Source organism: Staurois parvus, unplaced genomic scaffold (genome assembly GCF_062004578.1).
Source record: "Staurois parvus isolate SC_StPar_1 unplaced genomic scaffold, SC_StPar_1.0 ptg000114l, whole genome shotgun sequence".
Lineage (NCBI taxonomy): Eukaryota > Metazoa > Chordata > Amphibia > Anura > Ranidae > Staurois > Staurois parvus.
Window position 1 is genome coordinate 7,020,295 of NW_028317910.1, and position 16,901 is coordinate 7,037,195.

The 16,901-nt window shown below is 42.6% G+C and overlaps 1 protein-coding gene across 4 annotated transcripts in view; it reads right to left on the reverse strand.

Moving 5' to 3' along the window:
- Nucleotides 1-4,494: 4,494 nt before the first annotated feature.
- The window catches only part of DCP1B (decapping mRNA 1B), a 50,220-nt gene continuing 37,813 nt past the window's right edge, over nt 4,495-16,901 (reverse strand). For 3 of the 4 annotated variants that reach the window (XM_089671837.1, XM_089671835.1, XM_089671834.1), the window contains 3 exons: nt 13,679-14,443; nt 6,847-7,092; nt 4,495-5,820 (listed from right to left, as the gene is read on the reverse strand). In XM_089671837.1, coding sequence (XP_089527963.1) covers nt 5,737-5,820; nt 6,847-7,092; nt 13,679-14,443 — 1,095 coding nt within the window. In that variant the 3' untranslated portion in view covers nt 4,495-5,736. The remainder of the gene's footprint in view (nt 5,821-6,846; nt 7,093-13,678; nt 14,444-16,901) is intronic. The other variant, XM_089671836.1, reaches the window with a different exon arrangement.

The following is a 16,901-nucleotide window of genomic DNA, read 5'->3' on the forward strand; positions in this document are numbered from 1 at the left end:
AACATTTCTTGTTTTCTATTGTGAATAAATATGGGTTTATGAGATTTGCAAATCATTTCATTCTGTTTTTATGTAGATTTTATACAGCATCCCAACATATTCGAAATAGGGGTTGTAGAAAATTTGCAGTTTTCAACCATCTCCTGTAGTATGCTTGCAGTCTCTGGTCATGTCCTATAGTAAGTCTGCAGCCTATGGCTCTCATGTATATCTGCAATCTTAGGCCATCTCCAATACCATGTCTGCAGTTTCTGACAATCCCTTGTAGAATATCTGCAGGCTCTGACCATCTTCCGTAGCATACGTGCTCTCTTTTAGCTCGTCTCACATCTTTCTGTGGTATGTCATTCACTGAATATTTTGTGTGGCCCTTTGGTAATGTCTGCAGCCGAACCTGAGGCTCACTATATTAGGAAAGTTGATCACCACTGAATAACCCTCTCTACTCTCACGTCTTGTCAGCATAGGTGAATGCATGACCCTTCATTGGGTTTTAGTGCTGCCCTCCCTCTCCCAGTCTGAGGTATGCTGTACAAGGAGTTACAAGAAGCTGGTACCAAAATAGTTGGCACATGCTGTTAATGCACATGCTGGAGTTGGGCTGTTTGTCTTTCCCACTGGGTGACTATCCGACATGTCATATTTTATTTGTGTGCAAATCCAATCCGATTATCCAAGCAGCCTTGTACAAAGCTCCACCCATTAATTACACTTTTTAACTGCTGGGCAAATTTAAACAAAAATGAAATTATCTAATTATATTTTCCAAAACATCAAATCTAATGTTGCTAGGTGATAGCTCAGTGACGGCCAGAAAACAGAGCCAGGCAGACAATGATTCGGGAAATGAAAAGTTTATTGCAGACAGCAAACTTTCTAGTGTCCTTGACAAGGAAAAAAAAAAAACCTACTGATATTTCACGTGGAGTCATTCACTGACTTTTTATATTTTTCAGGGATTTCAGAGATTCATAAGTTCCGTACTCAACCACACTGGCAGTTACCAGAGGGTCTCCAACTGTTAGCTGAATCCTCATAATATGGAATGCAAATCTAAGGCAGTGGGGGAAAAAATGGCTTCTGAAGAACTGCCCAGTTGCTAAAATACCCCAAAAATATAAAAAGTCAGTCTACAATACGCCACCTATAATTGGGTTGAGGTGGACTTTGGTAAACTGTGTGCAGTTTTTGAAAATAGACATATTACAATCCCAAGAGAAGCAGGATCAGTAAAGTTCTTCCTCCCCCCACGCTGTTCAGGTGACATCACAGAAGCATTGCTTTATGTTTTCACTGACCCAACCGCTAAAAGCTGCTCATAGGTTATACACTGAGCTGATGACACCACCTGGAGGCTTTTGTCAGAACTACACATCACTGCCTCACTGGTGATACACCAAGCAGATGGTACCACCTGTAGGCCACTGTCTGAACTACACACCACTGCCATTTCTCCAAAGAGTGGAATAAAAAAAATAAAGTACTTCTACATTCTGGGATTCTTGTGAAAAAATATGTTATAACTCTTGGCATTATAAAAATACAAGTTTAGTACTCTCTTCATGTAAACACACTGCATCTGCCGCCATTAAAAAGAGCACTCTACCAAAAAACAGTTAGCAACTTCTCTTACCTCTCATGGAAGTGGGATCTCGCAGGTGTTTTTCTAAGTCAGCCTTCAGACAAGTTAAAAACTCAAATGCTAAGATCCCAGTGCTGGAGTCAAAGAGATAAAAGTAACTAGTGGCTGATTTAATCCAGCTGCTCGCATTAAAAACTTAAAGCAGAACTTAATGCCCCGTACACACGATGAGAATATCGGACAACGATCGGCCGTTTTTTTTTCCGCTTGCTTGTCTCACATCGAAAGTGAAAAGGTTACTAAAAGATTCAAAAATTCTCCTATGAAAGAAAAGAATTTCGAAAGTGATGTCCTGTATTGCGTTGTATTTGTATTGTATTTTCAGATGACTACTGTACTGATTAAATGAAAATCAACGATCTGATATCGTACGAGAAAAATGTTTGCGCTTGTCCCTTTGGATATTGTTGTACAAATTGTGATCGGCTCTCAAAAGCTGTGTACTAACAATCCAATTAGCGGACGATCGGTCCTCGTACGAAAATTTTCGCACGATTTTCTTATAGTGTGTACGGGGCATAAGTCCTGTTTTCAAAAACCAGCAGGTAGGTTCTTTATTGCAAAAGACATATGTAATGTCTCTTCTGCAATAAAATAAACCTATCTGCATGCTCATGGATTTCTTTAGAATGAAGACTAAGCTGCATAAACGCAGCTCAGTTTACATGTTAGCACAGCGCCTGTGTGCCGGGATGACTGCATTCCTGCACATGCAGGGAGTGATGTCATTCCACACCAGCCAATGAAGATGGCTGCAGCCCAGTACTTGGAAGAAGTCAGGTAGAAGATGTTCCCCAATTTCAACCTACCCTTCTCCATGTTTCAGCGCTGCCCCTTTCTCCTCAGTTCAGTGCCAGCGTGACTGTAGGCAGGAAGATACTGTCAATTTGCCCATTTTCTGTGAGCAAAATCTTACGTTTACAGGATCCCCCTGGCCATAAAGCACATCATCAGACAGACTGGGCTCATAGTACTCTGGAACGGAGCGGTGTGCATACACATTACTTGTGAGATCACCTCTTTAGTCTTTAAGAATAAGTTCACCTTTTAGCAAAAAATAATAATTGATTTTTTTTTTTTTTTTTTTTTTTAGGTAAAATAAATGCATTTACAATTTTTTTGCATTAGGAGCCTGGAAAGCATTGCATCAGCGATCAGCAGATTGCTGATGCCATACAGGTCTCCTGCAGTCAGTGTAACTGACAGGTCAGACTGTCAGTGTAATCTATGTACTTATACAAGCAGACAATTTTACACAGACAGGAAGAATCAATGAACTACCACAGTGCCATAGTAGTTCATTGAGAACTACAAGCCAACAGTCGCAAAGGCTGTCGGGACCTGTAGTCTTCCCATTCACAGAATACTGTAAATGAGTGACGTGGCTGGGTGGGCGGAGCCCCGCATGGCCACGTTTTTTTTCACGTCAAATTGTAACAGCTAGCGAGAGAAGATTCCCCGCTAGCTATAAAATTGGCAGACCAGGGGGGAGCGGGGGCCGGTACAATTGTAACATGTTACACCCTGAATATGGGTGTCATATGTTACAATAGGTGAACTTATCCTTTAAAACAATTCCCGCTGCTGTGTAGAGAAGTTCTGTTGATATTATCGGACTGTCAAGAAACTTGCAGGAGAAAAAAAAAAAAGTATTGTAGGGTTTTCTTTTAAGTAAAAGGTAATGAAGGTGAGGGGTTTATAGCACTCATTCGCTATCCCACTAGCTTGTTGCTAGTGAGAACACTGCCAGATACACCTGCTCAGCTCCAGGACAGTCTTTTGCAGCCCTCTCTCTAAAAAACAGTCACTCTAAGAACAAGGCTAAGCCTTTTCAGAGTCCTTGCCATTTCTACACAAGTTAATGTGCTGACAACTGTAAAAAAGAGCCTCCTCTGGGAATAAATGGAAGGAGTTTAACTCTTCCATGGAAAACCTTTATAAAGGTTTAGAATCCCTCTCTCCTAACCCATAAAGCGACCAATATTGTCAAATTCAGTTCGAAGGGGAAGTTCCCTTTAAAACAAATTCAAAGGAAGACTAGCAAAAGATGAGGGACTTCAAAGGCACCACATAAAAGAAAGTTAAAACCTGAACGTTTTTAGTACAATTCATTAAAAATGTGGAAACACCGTGTATATGAAAAATTGGTCCATAATCATATACATGAAACCCCAATGAGATACACTGGCATAATCATATATAAAACCCGACATTTCAATTCTTGATATGAATCTTTATCAGGGAGTGGTGTATTTGGAGCAAGAGTTATAACATTTTCCTGTAGGGGAGGGAGCAGTCTGTCCCATGGACCAGTAAGATTTAGAGCCTAAAGCACAAAAGACACCGTAGGTGTCTCTCTCTGATGTTACGTCAAGAGAAATGATAGTAGAGCCTCCATGTTCAAATAGATGGAAGACTGGATTACTTGATATTATAACCATCAGGCCACCAATGAAAAAAAAGCAGAAAAAAACTTGAAGGGGTATGAAGCCACACAAAAAGACATACGAGTCATATCCTCATCAACCAGCAGATACATAAAGCAACTAAGTAAAAAGGTGCTGCTGCAACCTTTCCCAGTGCTGCATTAGAGGGAAACTCCTACAGTGTCCTCTGTGCTTCAGTGGCTAAATCTTAATGGTCCACGGGACACGCTGCTCCCTCCCCTCATGGAAAAATATGTTAGAAATGTAAATCCTGGTCCTACTACACCACTGGGATACACATATCCCTGATGAAGATTCATATCAAGAATTGAAATGCGTCGGTGTATATATATATATATATATGTCATTGTATCTCATTGTGGTTTCATGTATATGATTATGGACCAATCTTTCATATTGTTTTAATATGCACAGGGTTGCTGAATTTTTAATGAATTATAATAAAAACTTTAAGGTTTTAACATTCTTTGTTTATCTGGTGCCTTTAAAGTCACTCACCTTATGCTAGTCTTCCTTTGAACATAATTTTGGGATGTGGCTCCATATTTAACCAGATTGGGCTCTATTTCTATCCCTTTAAAACACAGCTCATGCAATCCTTTTTGTCCCTTCCTCTGCCCTCCTCCACAGATGCATATGTACCGCAATCTGATGGCTGCATTACTGCTGTTTGTGTACATCCATCAGTGCAAGTCTTCATTGTCTTGTGCACACCTGGGCATTAATGCACGATAAACTTCTATGGGACTGTGTCCTAAGGCCAGAGACAATCAGAGACAGTCCCATATAATGCACAGGTGCTGTAATGCTCAGGGCCAGGACAGTGAAGGACTGGATGTAAGCAAACAGCTGATCTGCGCCTGTCAGATTGACGTAGTGATGCATGTGTGAATGTTGAGGGTCGGTGAGGCAAAAAAGCATAAGTGCGCTTATCCATTAAAGCTTAGCAAATGTGTCAGGCCCACACAGTCAAAAGCTTAAAGTTAAAACCAGCTGCAATTTTTGTATTGTGGATTGGACATTTAAATAATTCATCTGATCTGATTGGGTACAACAATTCCTGTCCTCTAGCTTTACTACATTGTCAGAATAATTTTGAAAGACTGACTTGAGAGAATTTCCTCAGAAGTCCCCATGTTTCAGGTACACAGGATAACTCAACAAGGCAGCATCTCACAGCAGCTATTCAGAAATAATCTGGCAGCTAATGAATGTACAATAAAATAAGTTCTGACTAGTTCCTGCACATCCTTGTTGCTCTTTCTGATGTGGCCAAATAGACGGTTAAAAACATATGTACAATTTAATCACAGCTGCAGAAAAATAGATAAAACATCTTTAGTTCACTGTGTTCCCTCAAAAAGAAATCTGTTTTGAGTTCAACCAGTGAATTTCCCTGAAATCTCTTTATGCAAAGTCATCCTTTAAGAGTAGCTGTCTCCCAGGCACAGAGTGGGCACAGTATATTTGGCCTATTGGTCTAACTTTCTGAAATATTGGTCCCATCTCCAATGTTGCTACCTCCATAATGCATGGAAGATGAGTGCACTATCATGGAAAGATTAATGAAAAGATGGTCAAACAATCCAAACACAATGACTGCAGCCCACCCTGATACACAACAATACAGGAACCGATGAAAAGATTTCACAGCATCCCAGCCGGAGCACCACTTCTGTTCAAGACTGATAGGTAGGCCTCATAGATGGTGTTCAAAAAGCTGTCATCATTCTGAAAAAAAGAGACAGGAAAACAGAGATTCCACTTTATTACACATATTTATAGCTCTGTGATATTCTGCAGTGTTGTACAGAGAACACTGAGCCATTCACATCAGTCTCTGCACCAGAGGAGCTTACACTCTTATTGTCCCACTAGAGTCACACGCTACTTATATTCTACATTTACATAGCTCTGACATATTCCACTCGACAGAGACCACTGAGCCAGGCACATCACTTAAGCAAACACCAATGTTCCATCACAGTCACACACTATTATACTACTTTTATTGTATATAGCTCTGACATATTGGGGGTCATTTACTAAAACTTGAGAGTGCAAATCTGAATAAAAACCAAATCAGCTTCCAGGTTTTATTGCCAAAGCCTAATTGAACAAGCTGAAGTTAGAAGCCGATTGGCTACCATGCACAGCTGCACCAGATTCTGAGTGCTCCAGTTTTAGTAAATCTACCCCATTGTGTAGCGCTGTATAGAAAACGCTGATCTGGTCCCATCTCTGCATCAGAGGAGCTTACACTCTAATGTCCCACACAGTCACATACTAGTATTGTGTAGTTCTAACATATTTTGCAGTGCACTTTACACTGCACTGTATTTTGTACTGAGAATTTCTGCACAAGTTTAAAGTTGAACTCCAGCCTTCCCTTCAGTCTTGTACAGTTGTAGAAGCTCCACTCTTGTGCTGAAAATGCTTACTGTGATTTCACTGTACACTGTGAGCTTCTCACAGACTGACATCCATGTAAAGGCGTTTTGATATTTGCACAACTCCTATCAGGGGCCATCCCACCGCTTGCATCAGGGCTGAGGGCTCTTTACCGAAGTACTGAGTAACACAGTGCCACAATGCAAAAAATGGCCTAGTCAGGAAGGGGGGTAAATCCTCAGGAGGGCATGTGTTTAAACTCCAGCTTTAATTTGGCAGAAAGCGGATATACAACTTTCCAGATGTTAGGTGTGCAAACTTTCTGTTAGGCAGACAGCGTAAAGGAGTCTGCTAATGTTGTCTCACCTGGATAAGATGCAGAAGGGTGTCACGGAGTTGGGTCTTGGTCAGAACACTGCTCTGATTGCTGATGCCATTAGTGGGTGTGTCTGTGAGCGACAGAGGAAGGAGTCGATTTGTGATTGTGTCGTTATCAGACAATGCAGGTTTTGTCACATCGGCTGACTTTTGTATGCTTGTTTTTGTAAAAACCAAAGGAGACAGGAGGACAGATGGTGACACAGTGGCTGGGATCTGCTGTGGGGGTATAACCTACACAAGAAATGACAAAACTGACTATTCAGAATTACAAATCCTATGACAGGTAAACATTAAGTAATGTATTTCAGTTCTGCATTCACAAGTTTTCTTCTCAAATCTCCTGTATTGCAATACTGTGAAAAGGAATTGCAACACAGCAAGCACACTTCTGTCTGTAGAACACTATAAGCTTCCTTTCAAAAGAGCAGAGTGATGGCCTCACAAGTGTACTGCTGCTCCTCCTCCACTGTCCAGTCACAGGCTGTGGTTAGTTTAGTTCCTGCTGATTCAACAGACTGTTCTAAGAAAAAAAGGTTGGGTCTTATTCCATGACTAATATTATGAACTGTTAAACCAGGGATTTATCGAATAGGTGTTGGGGATCAGGAAGGATTTTTTTTTACCTCTTGAAGCCAAATGCTAAGAAGCAGTTGAACACAGCAGTTTAACTAAAGCAGGATAACTCAAGCAGCAGGAAGATACAAGACAAGAAACTCTACTGCACGCTGGATAGGCTGCAAGCAAACACCCTGGGAAACATCTCCTACAAGTCTGAGTCCCACTCCACCTACCTTTTAATATGTCCCCTCTACTCCTCCTTTTCATATTACTATCCTGCGTTCCAAAAATCTCATTTCTTTACCCCTCTGCTCCACCCCAAAACTTGTACATCTCACCCTCACTGTTACCATCTCCCTACTACTGCTCTCATCACCTCCTGCTGATACTTCACTCAGCTGCTGACCCAAACATCAGGACTGGAATACATGCGCGCTCGTGTACATCCCACTCCCATGTTACTTTCCTCACCCTTCTCCTAACCTCTGGGGATATCTCCCCAAACCCTGGTCCTCCAGTATCTCACCCTCACACCAGGCATCCTCTTTCTTCCGGGAATAGCCGCAATCCCCTCAATTTAATAACCGTCCCCGTGCTTCCAAAATCCACCCTCCCTTTTTCATGTGCACTCTGGAATGCCCGCTCTGTCTGTAATAAGCTCACCTCTGTCCATGACCTTTTTTGTCTCCCACTCCCTTAACCTACTAGCAATTACAGAAACCTGGCTTCAAGCAGCAGATTCTGCTTATCCCGCAGCACTTTCCTATGGAGGCCTTCTCTGGACCCACTCACCCAGACCCAGTGGTCGGAAAGGTGGTGGAGTTGGTTTGCTTCTATCCCCACTGAGCACCTTTCAAGTCCTCCCTAACCCTCCCTCTCTATCCTTCTCTTCTTTCGAGACTCACTGCATTCGGCTGTTTTCTCCCATTTCTCTGAGGATTGCAGTGATCTATCGGCCTCCTGGACCGGTGTCCCACTTTCTTGATGATTTCTCTGCCTGGCTACCCTACTTTCTCTCCTCTAAACTACCCATTATCATTCTCTGAGATTGTAACATCCCCATTAATGCCAACAACCCGGCTACATCCCAACTCTTCAACATAACCTCATCTTTTGCATTAGCACAATGTATACAGTCCTCCACTCACTCTGATGGGAATACATTAGACCTTGTTCTCTCCCATCTTTGCACTCTCTACAACCTCACTAACACCTCCTTTCCTCTCTCTGATCACAATTTCATCACATTCACAGTGTCTTCATCTTCAAACCCCTATCCCTCCAAGCAGCAAACAATTACCCGCAGAAACCTTCACAACTTGAACCCTGCTCCTTTCCACTCTGCAACTGACCAACTCTATGACAGAATCTCTCCCCTGTCCTGCCCTGACCTAGCCACTGCTGTCTACAACAGTTCGCTCTCATCCACATTAGACACACTTGCTCCTCTAACAACACGAAGTATCAGGCCCCGACCATTACAACCTTGGCAGACTGACGACACCAGAAATCTGAAGCGACATAGTCGTGCACTGGAGCAATTGTGGCGTAAAACCAAATCTCAACAAGCATTCACCCTATATATATCTGCTTTCTTAACATACAATTCCTCCCTCCATGCTGCCAAACAAGTCTACTTTGTCACTCTTATTAATACCTTGTCATTCAGTCCTCGTTGTCTCTTCTCTAGTTTTAACTCTCTACTTTCTCCACCTCCACCCAGCACCTCACTCACTGCTCACGAGATTGCAAATCATTTCAAAAACAAGATTGACGCAATTCGTAGGGGCATTGCCACTGCACAGACATCCATCCCACTTAGCATACCTTATACTAAACCTCCCTCAACACTTTCCTCTTTTGACCAAAGAGGTCACTAAGGTTTTGTCAGAATCCCGTCTCACTACCTGCCCCCTGGATCCTGTCCCCTCACAACTACTACGGTCACCCTCTTCTTCCATCCTATGCTCCCTCACTCACATCTTCAATCTCTCTAGCGGTGCCTTCCCCTCCCCTCTAAAGCATGCACACATCACTCCCATACTTAAAAAGCCCTCCCTGGACCCCACCAACTTGAACAACTTAAGACCCATCTCCCTGCTGCCATTTACCTCTAAACTCTTAGAACGCTTAGTCTACATTCGCCTAAGCTCCTACCTCACCGACAACAACCTTCTTGACCCTTTACAGTCTGGCTTTCGCTTACTACACTCCACTGAAACTGCCCTACTAAAACTCACTAATGATCTACTGACTGCTAAAACCAATGGCCACTACTCCGTACTCTTACTACCTGACCTCTCTGCGGCTTTTGATACAGTTGACCATCCCCTCCACTCTCTTGGCCTCCGAGACTCTGCTCTCTCCTGGTTCTCCTCCTACCTATCGCAGCGCTCCTTCAGCATTATCTATAATGCTGCCTCCTCCTCTTAACTCCCTCTTTCTGTAGGGGTCCCTCAAGGTTCTGTCCTTGGACCTCTTCTTTTCTCCATCTACACCTCCTCCCTTGGTCACCTGATAAACTCCCATGGCTTTAAGTACCATCTCTATGCTGATGACACACAAATCTATCTTTCTAACCCTCACCCCTTCAGTCTCCTCTCGCATCACTAACCTACTAAACGACATTTTCGGCATGCATGTCACTCCACTTCCTCAAACTCAATCTTTCCAAAACTGAGCTCTTAGTATTCCCCCCAGCCCATGCCCCTTCCCTGACTTCTCCATCAAGATCAATAACACAATCATCAGTCCCTCCCCTCATGCCAGGGTACTAGGTGTAATCCTAGACTCCCATCTGTCCTTTCAGACCCAAATCCAATCCACTGTCCAAATCTTGTAGACTTCACCTCCGCAACATCTCCAAGATACGGCCGTTCCTAACCTCGGAAACCACCAAGCAACTTATTCACTCCCTTGTTATATCTCGCCTTGAATATTGTAACTCCCTCCTCATTGGCCTACCTAATCGCAGGCTATCCCCTCTTTAGTCTATCATGAATGCTGCTGCCAGACTCATCCACCTTACTAACCGTTCTGTATCTGCCACCCCTCTCTGTCAATCCCTCCACTGGCTTCCCATTGCCCAACGGATAAAATTCAAAACATTAACAATAACGTATAAAGCCATTTATAACTCTGCCCCAAATTACATCACCGATCTTGTCTCTAAATATCACCCAAACTGTACTCTCCGCTCCACACAAGGCCTCCTACTCTCTAGCTCCCTTGTCTCCTCCTCCCATGCTCATCTCCAGGACTTCTCCAGAGCTTCCCCCATCCTCTGGAACTCTCTACCCCAATTTATCAGACTATCGCCTACTCTGCTCACTTTTAGACAATCTCGGAAAACCTCTCTTCAGGGAAGCCTATCCTGCCCTCAGCTAATTAATGGAATCTTCTACTCTTCCAACCAGTCCATCCCCCACAGTTACTACGTTTTGTACCACTAGCCCCTCCCTCCTAGACTGTAAGCTCCAAGAAGCAGGGCCCTCCTATCCCTCTTGTATTGAACTGTATGGTTGCTGTATTGTCTCCCATTATATTGTAAAGCACGGAGCAAACTGTTGGTGCTATATAAATCCTGTATAATAATAATAATAAAAAATGGACTATGGACTGCTTTTTAAAAATAGCAATTTGTCTTTTAAAGTGGAATTAAACTCTGAAAAAAAAAAAAAAAGTTTTCCAACTGACCATCACCCCCACTGCAGGTTTATGCTATAATGTGCTGGTATGCACTGCACATTATAACAGACTTGCCAGTCAAAAGATGCCCTCCAGCACTGTGATGTCAGTGCTCAGGCGCCTCTATCATCCCCCAGTCTTCCTTCCAGATTTGTGCTGTTCAGCCACTTGAAAAGCTGGGCTGTAATGGCGTCACTTGCATACTTCAACACGGGAGTCACATCATCATGACACAGAGCAGGTGCCATAAATGTACTCTGAGCTGCACATGCATGGCTTAGTGTACATTACAGCTGACAGGAAGATTGAGGCATTTATGACAAAAGAGACCATCATGGTCTCTTCTGTTATAAAACCCTGCCAGTCAGCGTTTTTGTAAATGCTGACTTTAATACCACTCTTCAGCTATCAAGCCTGAGCACCTCTTTCAAACCACAGCTTTTTTTACATTACCTTTGTCATTACTTAAAAGAGAAGTAGGGGGTTTATTATTCCCAGCTCCCAGTGTGAGAACTCAGCGATCACATGACCACTGATTTCTCACAGCCGCTGTGAGCAGAAAGCCATGACCATCAGTCAGCGTTGTCTGCTCTGCCCCTCCTGCGCTCATTGGAGCGCTGGGCTTTGAAAGGGAGGGATCAGCTGACTCAGGCTCTTAGTGGCTCACTGAGAGGCTGAGCTAGGTGCTGCTCCAGACTCTAGGGTGGCTCCCGACTTTAAAGTCAAGATCTTTCCCCAGCCTGGACCGGCTGAGTGACATCAGCCGACAGCAAGCTTCAGTTTAGAGTGGCTGAAGGACAGGACAAATTACACACATCCTGTATACTTCCATTAAGTTTTTTGGCTGTGTATAGGACCTCCAGTTAATTCCCCCTCCTTCCCGAGTGCAGCCCACCCAGTAACACACTTATCTAAAGCCCTAATCTAGTGATGTACCTATGGCAGCCTCCAGTCCTCCAGTGGTCCAACAGCATAGAACCTTCCCATGGGAAAGGATACAGCCATGGTGAACATGTGCAAGAAGGTGAGAGGTGGCTGGAGGCTTTGACTTTTATAATCAACCAAAAACAAACTCTAAATTTATTCTTCCCAACATCAACCCAAAATTTCACTAGCATACCCAATTTACTTTAGTTCTAGCAATCTGAAAAATGTTATCTGGTGACCTTGTAAGTCACGCTGTCAGTAGAGGCTCCTGTTTTAGGGTGACAGCACTCACTCACTGTCTCCCGATGCAGCAGTGGTGTGGTCATCCCTAAGTGTGTACTCATTCTGCAGGCCTACAGGATGTTGTGCTGGCACAAGTTGTGCCTTTAGGCCACTTTCACACTAAGGAGTTTTTGAAGCGTTTTTGCATTAAAAAAAGCACCTGAAAAGCTCAAGAAAAATTCTTCCCTGTGTATATGAATGTATATCTGTGTGCTTTTGAGATGTTGCGCTTGCGGTACGTTGTAAAAATTCCTGCCTGCAGCATCTTTGGGGCATGTTTGGCGAGTAAAAAAAAACACCCTAAAAACACCTCTTCCCATTGATATCAATGAAAAATGCCTGAAAAGCGCCTCAAAAACACCTCTGAGAAGCGTTTTTGGTGCAGTTTTTAAGTCACGTGTCCTTTAAAAAAAAACGGTCAGAAAGCGTGGCAAAAGTGCAGTAAAAACGCTGCTGTGTTTTTGCAGTGGATCAGTGTGAAAGTAGCCTTAGTTTTCCCACTGTTCAAGCGCTTCCCGCTGCTGAATGCCAAGATGGGATATCGGAAATGTCAATCAACCTCTACTTCCAAACTCATATGAAAATTTTCAAAACATTCCATGACCTGATGAATACTTCAAAACTAAATTCACTTTTAACATTTGATTTTGGAACCAATGAACAAACTTTAACAAACTCCTGAACAAACACCCATACACTATTGCAATTTAATTCATCCAGCTGCTTTGATTTTTTTCATCACTACGGTCAAAAAGGAAGTCTATTCCACTCCAATACCTATTAGAAAATCAAAACAAACATTTAAAAAATGAAATTCTACTGGTGTATGGCCAGGTTTATCAGGATACCTTTAGATACTTTTGTAAACTCACTTATATCTGTTATCCACATCACTCACTGGCACCGCACCTGGAAGTTATGATTGGTGGATCCAGAGCTGCAGTGGAGCAGTCTCCTTCTCCCAACATAATCTCCGTAGCGGTCTTCTGAGGACCACACAGATGAAGTCAACTGGAATTGTCCATGTCACTCAGGAAGTGAGGAAGACACCGAAAAGGAGACTCAGGAGATGGAGAGATGTGGATTTAGGTATTTTGATTTTTTTTTTTTTTTTTAGCAAACCTAGATGATATTGATTGTGAGTGCAGATTTAAACTTTTATTAAATGGTTGTGTTGGTGGCTACATATCTGCAAATATTTTGGGAGCAACAGATTAAAAACATAAAAGTGTTAGCCAGCTAACAAAAAGAAACTGACTACATACAGGCACAAGCTACATTGTGCTTCTACAAATTCTAAAAATAAAAAAATTTAAACAATAAAACAGTGTTATCCCCAAGAAAACCTACTGCAATGTATTACCTCAAGCAGTGGATTGGACTTCTCTCCCACAGGTAACTTCTCTGTCCAGGTCTGTTTTACTGCTAGCTGAGAGACTAGCGGGAATTTGGCAGCCAGGGCTGGTTTGGTGCTGGCCTGGTACTGTTGGTCCTGACGCACAAGGTTCAGTTTCTTCAGCAGCTCATGCGGAGAGATGGTTCCAGGTGGGGGAGGCAGCTGGGAGGAGAGCGGCATTGCAGGTAGATTTGATGGAGTCCTTTGGCTCCGTTGTGTGTCATCATAACAGTGAAGCGGGGCACTGCTTGTATTTATCCCTGAGGTGCTGGATGTAACGCTGGTTATAGGACCACTGTAATAATGTTTTGAGGGAGTCAGACCTGGTTCAGAGTGAGGAACTGTGGAGTGGGTGCTAGCAAGTTTATGCAGAAGGCTTTTGCCACCATCAGGCACTTGTGCAAGAAAAGGGACGACTTCTTCTATGGGCAGAAAGAGGCTGCTGAACACGTCTGCTGGAAGATGGGAACTCCCAATCTGGCTATGGTGCTTCTCTGGGCTCTCTGAAACTGGTATCAGGTCAGCACCACGCACCATCAGTTTCTGAATAGCCGGGCACAGCTGCTTTTCTCTGCTATCAGATAATCGACCTGGCTCTTCGTACGACAAGGAGCGAACCACTGCCGGACGGATCTTGGAGGCGTCTTTATGTTCGTGACCCTCTATGAAGTTCTTTTCAGCTTTTCCAAACAGAGCAGTCAGCGACAGGTGATGGGGTCCTGGATCTCCTGACTATGGAAAAAACACAATCTTCACATATAACATGTTCCCCAAAAAAAAAACAAAAACAAAAAAAAAAACCCAACCCCTCCCCGCAAAAAACACAATTCCAAAGTCTTATAGGTATATGGTCAATCTAAATGAAATACTTTTATATAGCTTTTGGTAGATGAAAAAGGAAACGGCATGAAATCTCTTTAAAGTGTGGGGAAATCTGCTGCTAGACAACTGTCACTAGAAGAGGTGCCCCCATTGGAAGATTTCCCCTTTATTCATGTTATGGTAACAACTGTAAAATTTTGGATTTTCCCAGGGGGGGGGGGGGGGGGGGGCAGTAAATCTTGTTCCTCCTCCCACCCTCCCCTATTATTGATTTTTTGGGGAAAATGATGAGGGAGGGGAGCAGGTGGACGGGAGGGGAAGGAGGAGTGGCGGGAGGGGGGAATAGAATATTCCCATGATAATTGTGGTATATATTCCCTTCAAATAGAAATGCAGAACCAGAAAATAAATATTAAATGGGTATGACCTGGATTAATCTCATGACCTACAATGTAAAAGGTTTAAATTCTCCCACAAAAGGGCATAAGATACTTAGCGAAATGCATCAACATTCTACAGATGTAGTGTTCTTACAAGAGACACATGTAACATAATAATCCTATGTAAAGCTATACTCGAGGGTATTATCCAACCTGGTATTATGCAGACTCACTAATAAAGAGGGCTAAGGTAGTAGCGATTGGGTTTTCGAGGAATGCAGGTTTTGATGTAGAGAAGAGATTGCTAGATCCAGAAGGTCGGTATTTGAATGTAAGAAAAAAAAATGCAGGGAGAAAACTATACATTGGCTAACATATACTGCCCGAATCAAAATCCAGAGGTATTTATGCAGAGAGTGTTGTGGAAAATTATGGACTTTAAGAGGGGTAGTCTGATTCTGGCAGGGGACTTTAATTTATATTTGGATTCATGGAGGATATGACTTCAAGTGCGTCGAGAGGAGAGGGAAACAAAATTAAGATTGTTAAAAAAGATGTTATATCAAAGTCAATTAATAGATACATGGGGGGGTGAAACATCCCAGAGAAAGAGATTATACCTTCTCTCTAGCGCACAGATAGTATTCACGATTGGATTATATTATGATCGAACATAGACAATTGGAGTCTTTGGTTAAATCTAATATAGAAATTATGTCTATCTCAGATCACACACCTGTCACAGTGAGACTACAGTTAGGAGGAGATGGGAAAAAAAGGGCCATGTGGAGATTAAATGAGAGAAAAGGTTAAAGGATGAAATAGAGCAATTTTTTCTTCTGAATGAGACTGAAGGAGTCTCTACGGCTACTATCTGGGAGGCACATAAGGCTTACATTAGGGGGATCTCGATAGCAGCTGGGACCAAAAAAAAAAAAAAAAAAAAAGACCGTGAGAGAAAAACAAAGGAGTTGACAGAGGAGTTATATAGATTAGAACAGGACCATAAAAAGAGACAGGATACAGATACATCAGAAGATCATCACTAATGCAGGCCATAGATGGGACGTTTATCGGCCGAACGAATAATGGGGCAATGTTGTCGGCCGATTTCCGCGGTTCTTCTCGTTTCCTTTTAATCGGTCATACTGGAAAATCTTTGAAAAATGGCCATTTTTGTTAAGCATTGGTGACAGCATTGGTGGCAGCAACGACCGATTTTTCGTTTATCGGCCGACAATTCGGCCAATAAATGTCCCGTCTATGGCCTGCATAAGAGAAAGGAGTAAAAGGAGCTGTTGGAACAAGAGACGAGAAAGATTTTTATTAGGTTTTCTAGGGAAAGAAACCAGTAGGGAAATAAACTGGGAAAATATCTGATGAAAAGATTGAAGGAAAAGAATGAATTACACACAGTTTGAGTATGTGATTTATGTCAGCGAACCAGAGAATACTTTAATAGTGGCTCGCAAGTTACATATATATTTAATTGCGACATATATAAAAATGGTCATTCTTAAAGAAGGGAAGGATTGCTCACAATTCGCCAGTTATAGACCTATTGCACTATTAATTACAAATACAAAACTCTTTGCGAAAGTATTAGCTACTAGATTAAAGGAGTTGATGACAGAATGGATACACTTAGATCAGGTGGGCTTTGTCACAGGTAAAGAAGGAAGAGACAATGGTTTAAGATCACTACACCTCATACAAAAAGTAAGGAGAGAAAAGTTGCCGACAATCATCCTGTCGTACGATGCTGAAAAGGCGTTTGACAGGGAGGATTGGGGATTTATGATAAGTACGCTGGAGATTTTAGGAATAGGGACTAGGATGATAAAGTGGATCAAGGAGCTGTATAATGATCCATCAGCGGCGGTTAAGGTAACTGGATCCCTTTCAGGGTTTCTTCAAATGTATAATGGCACAACACAGGGATGTCCACTATCCCCACTGTTATTTTTTATATCCCTAGAACCCCTATT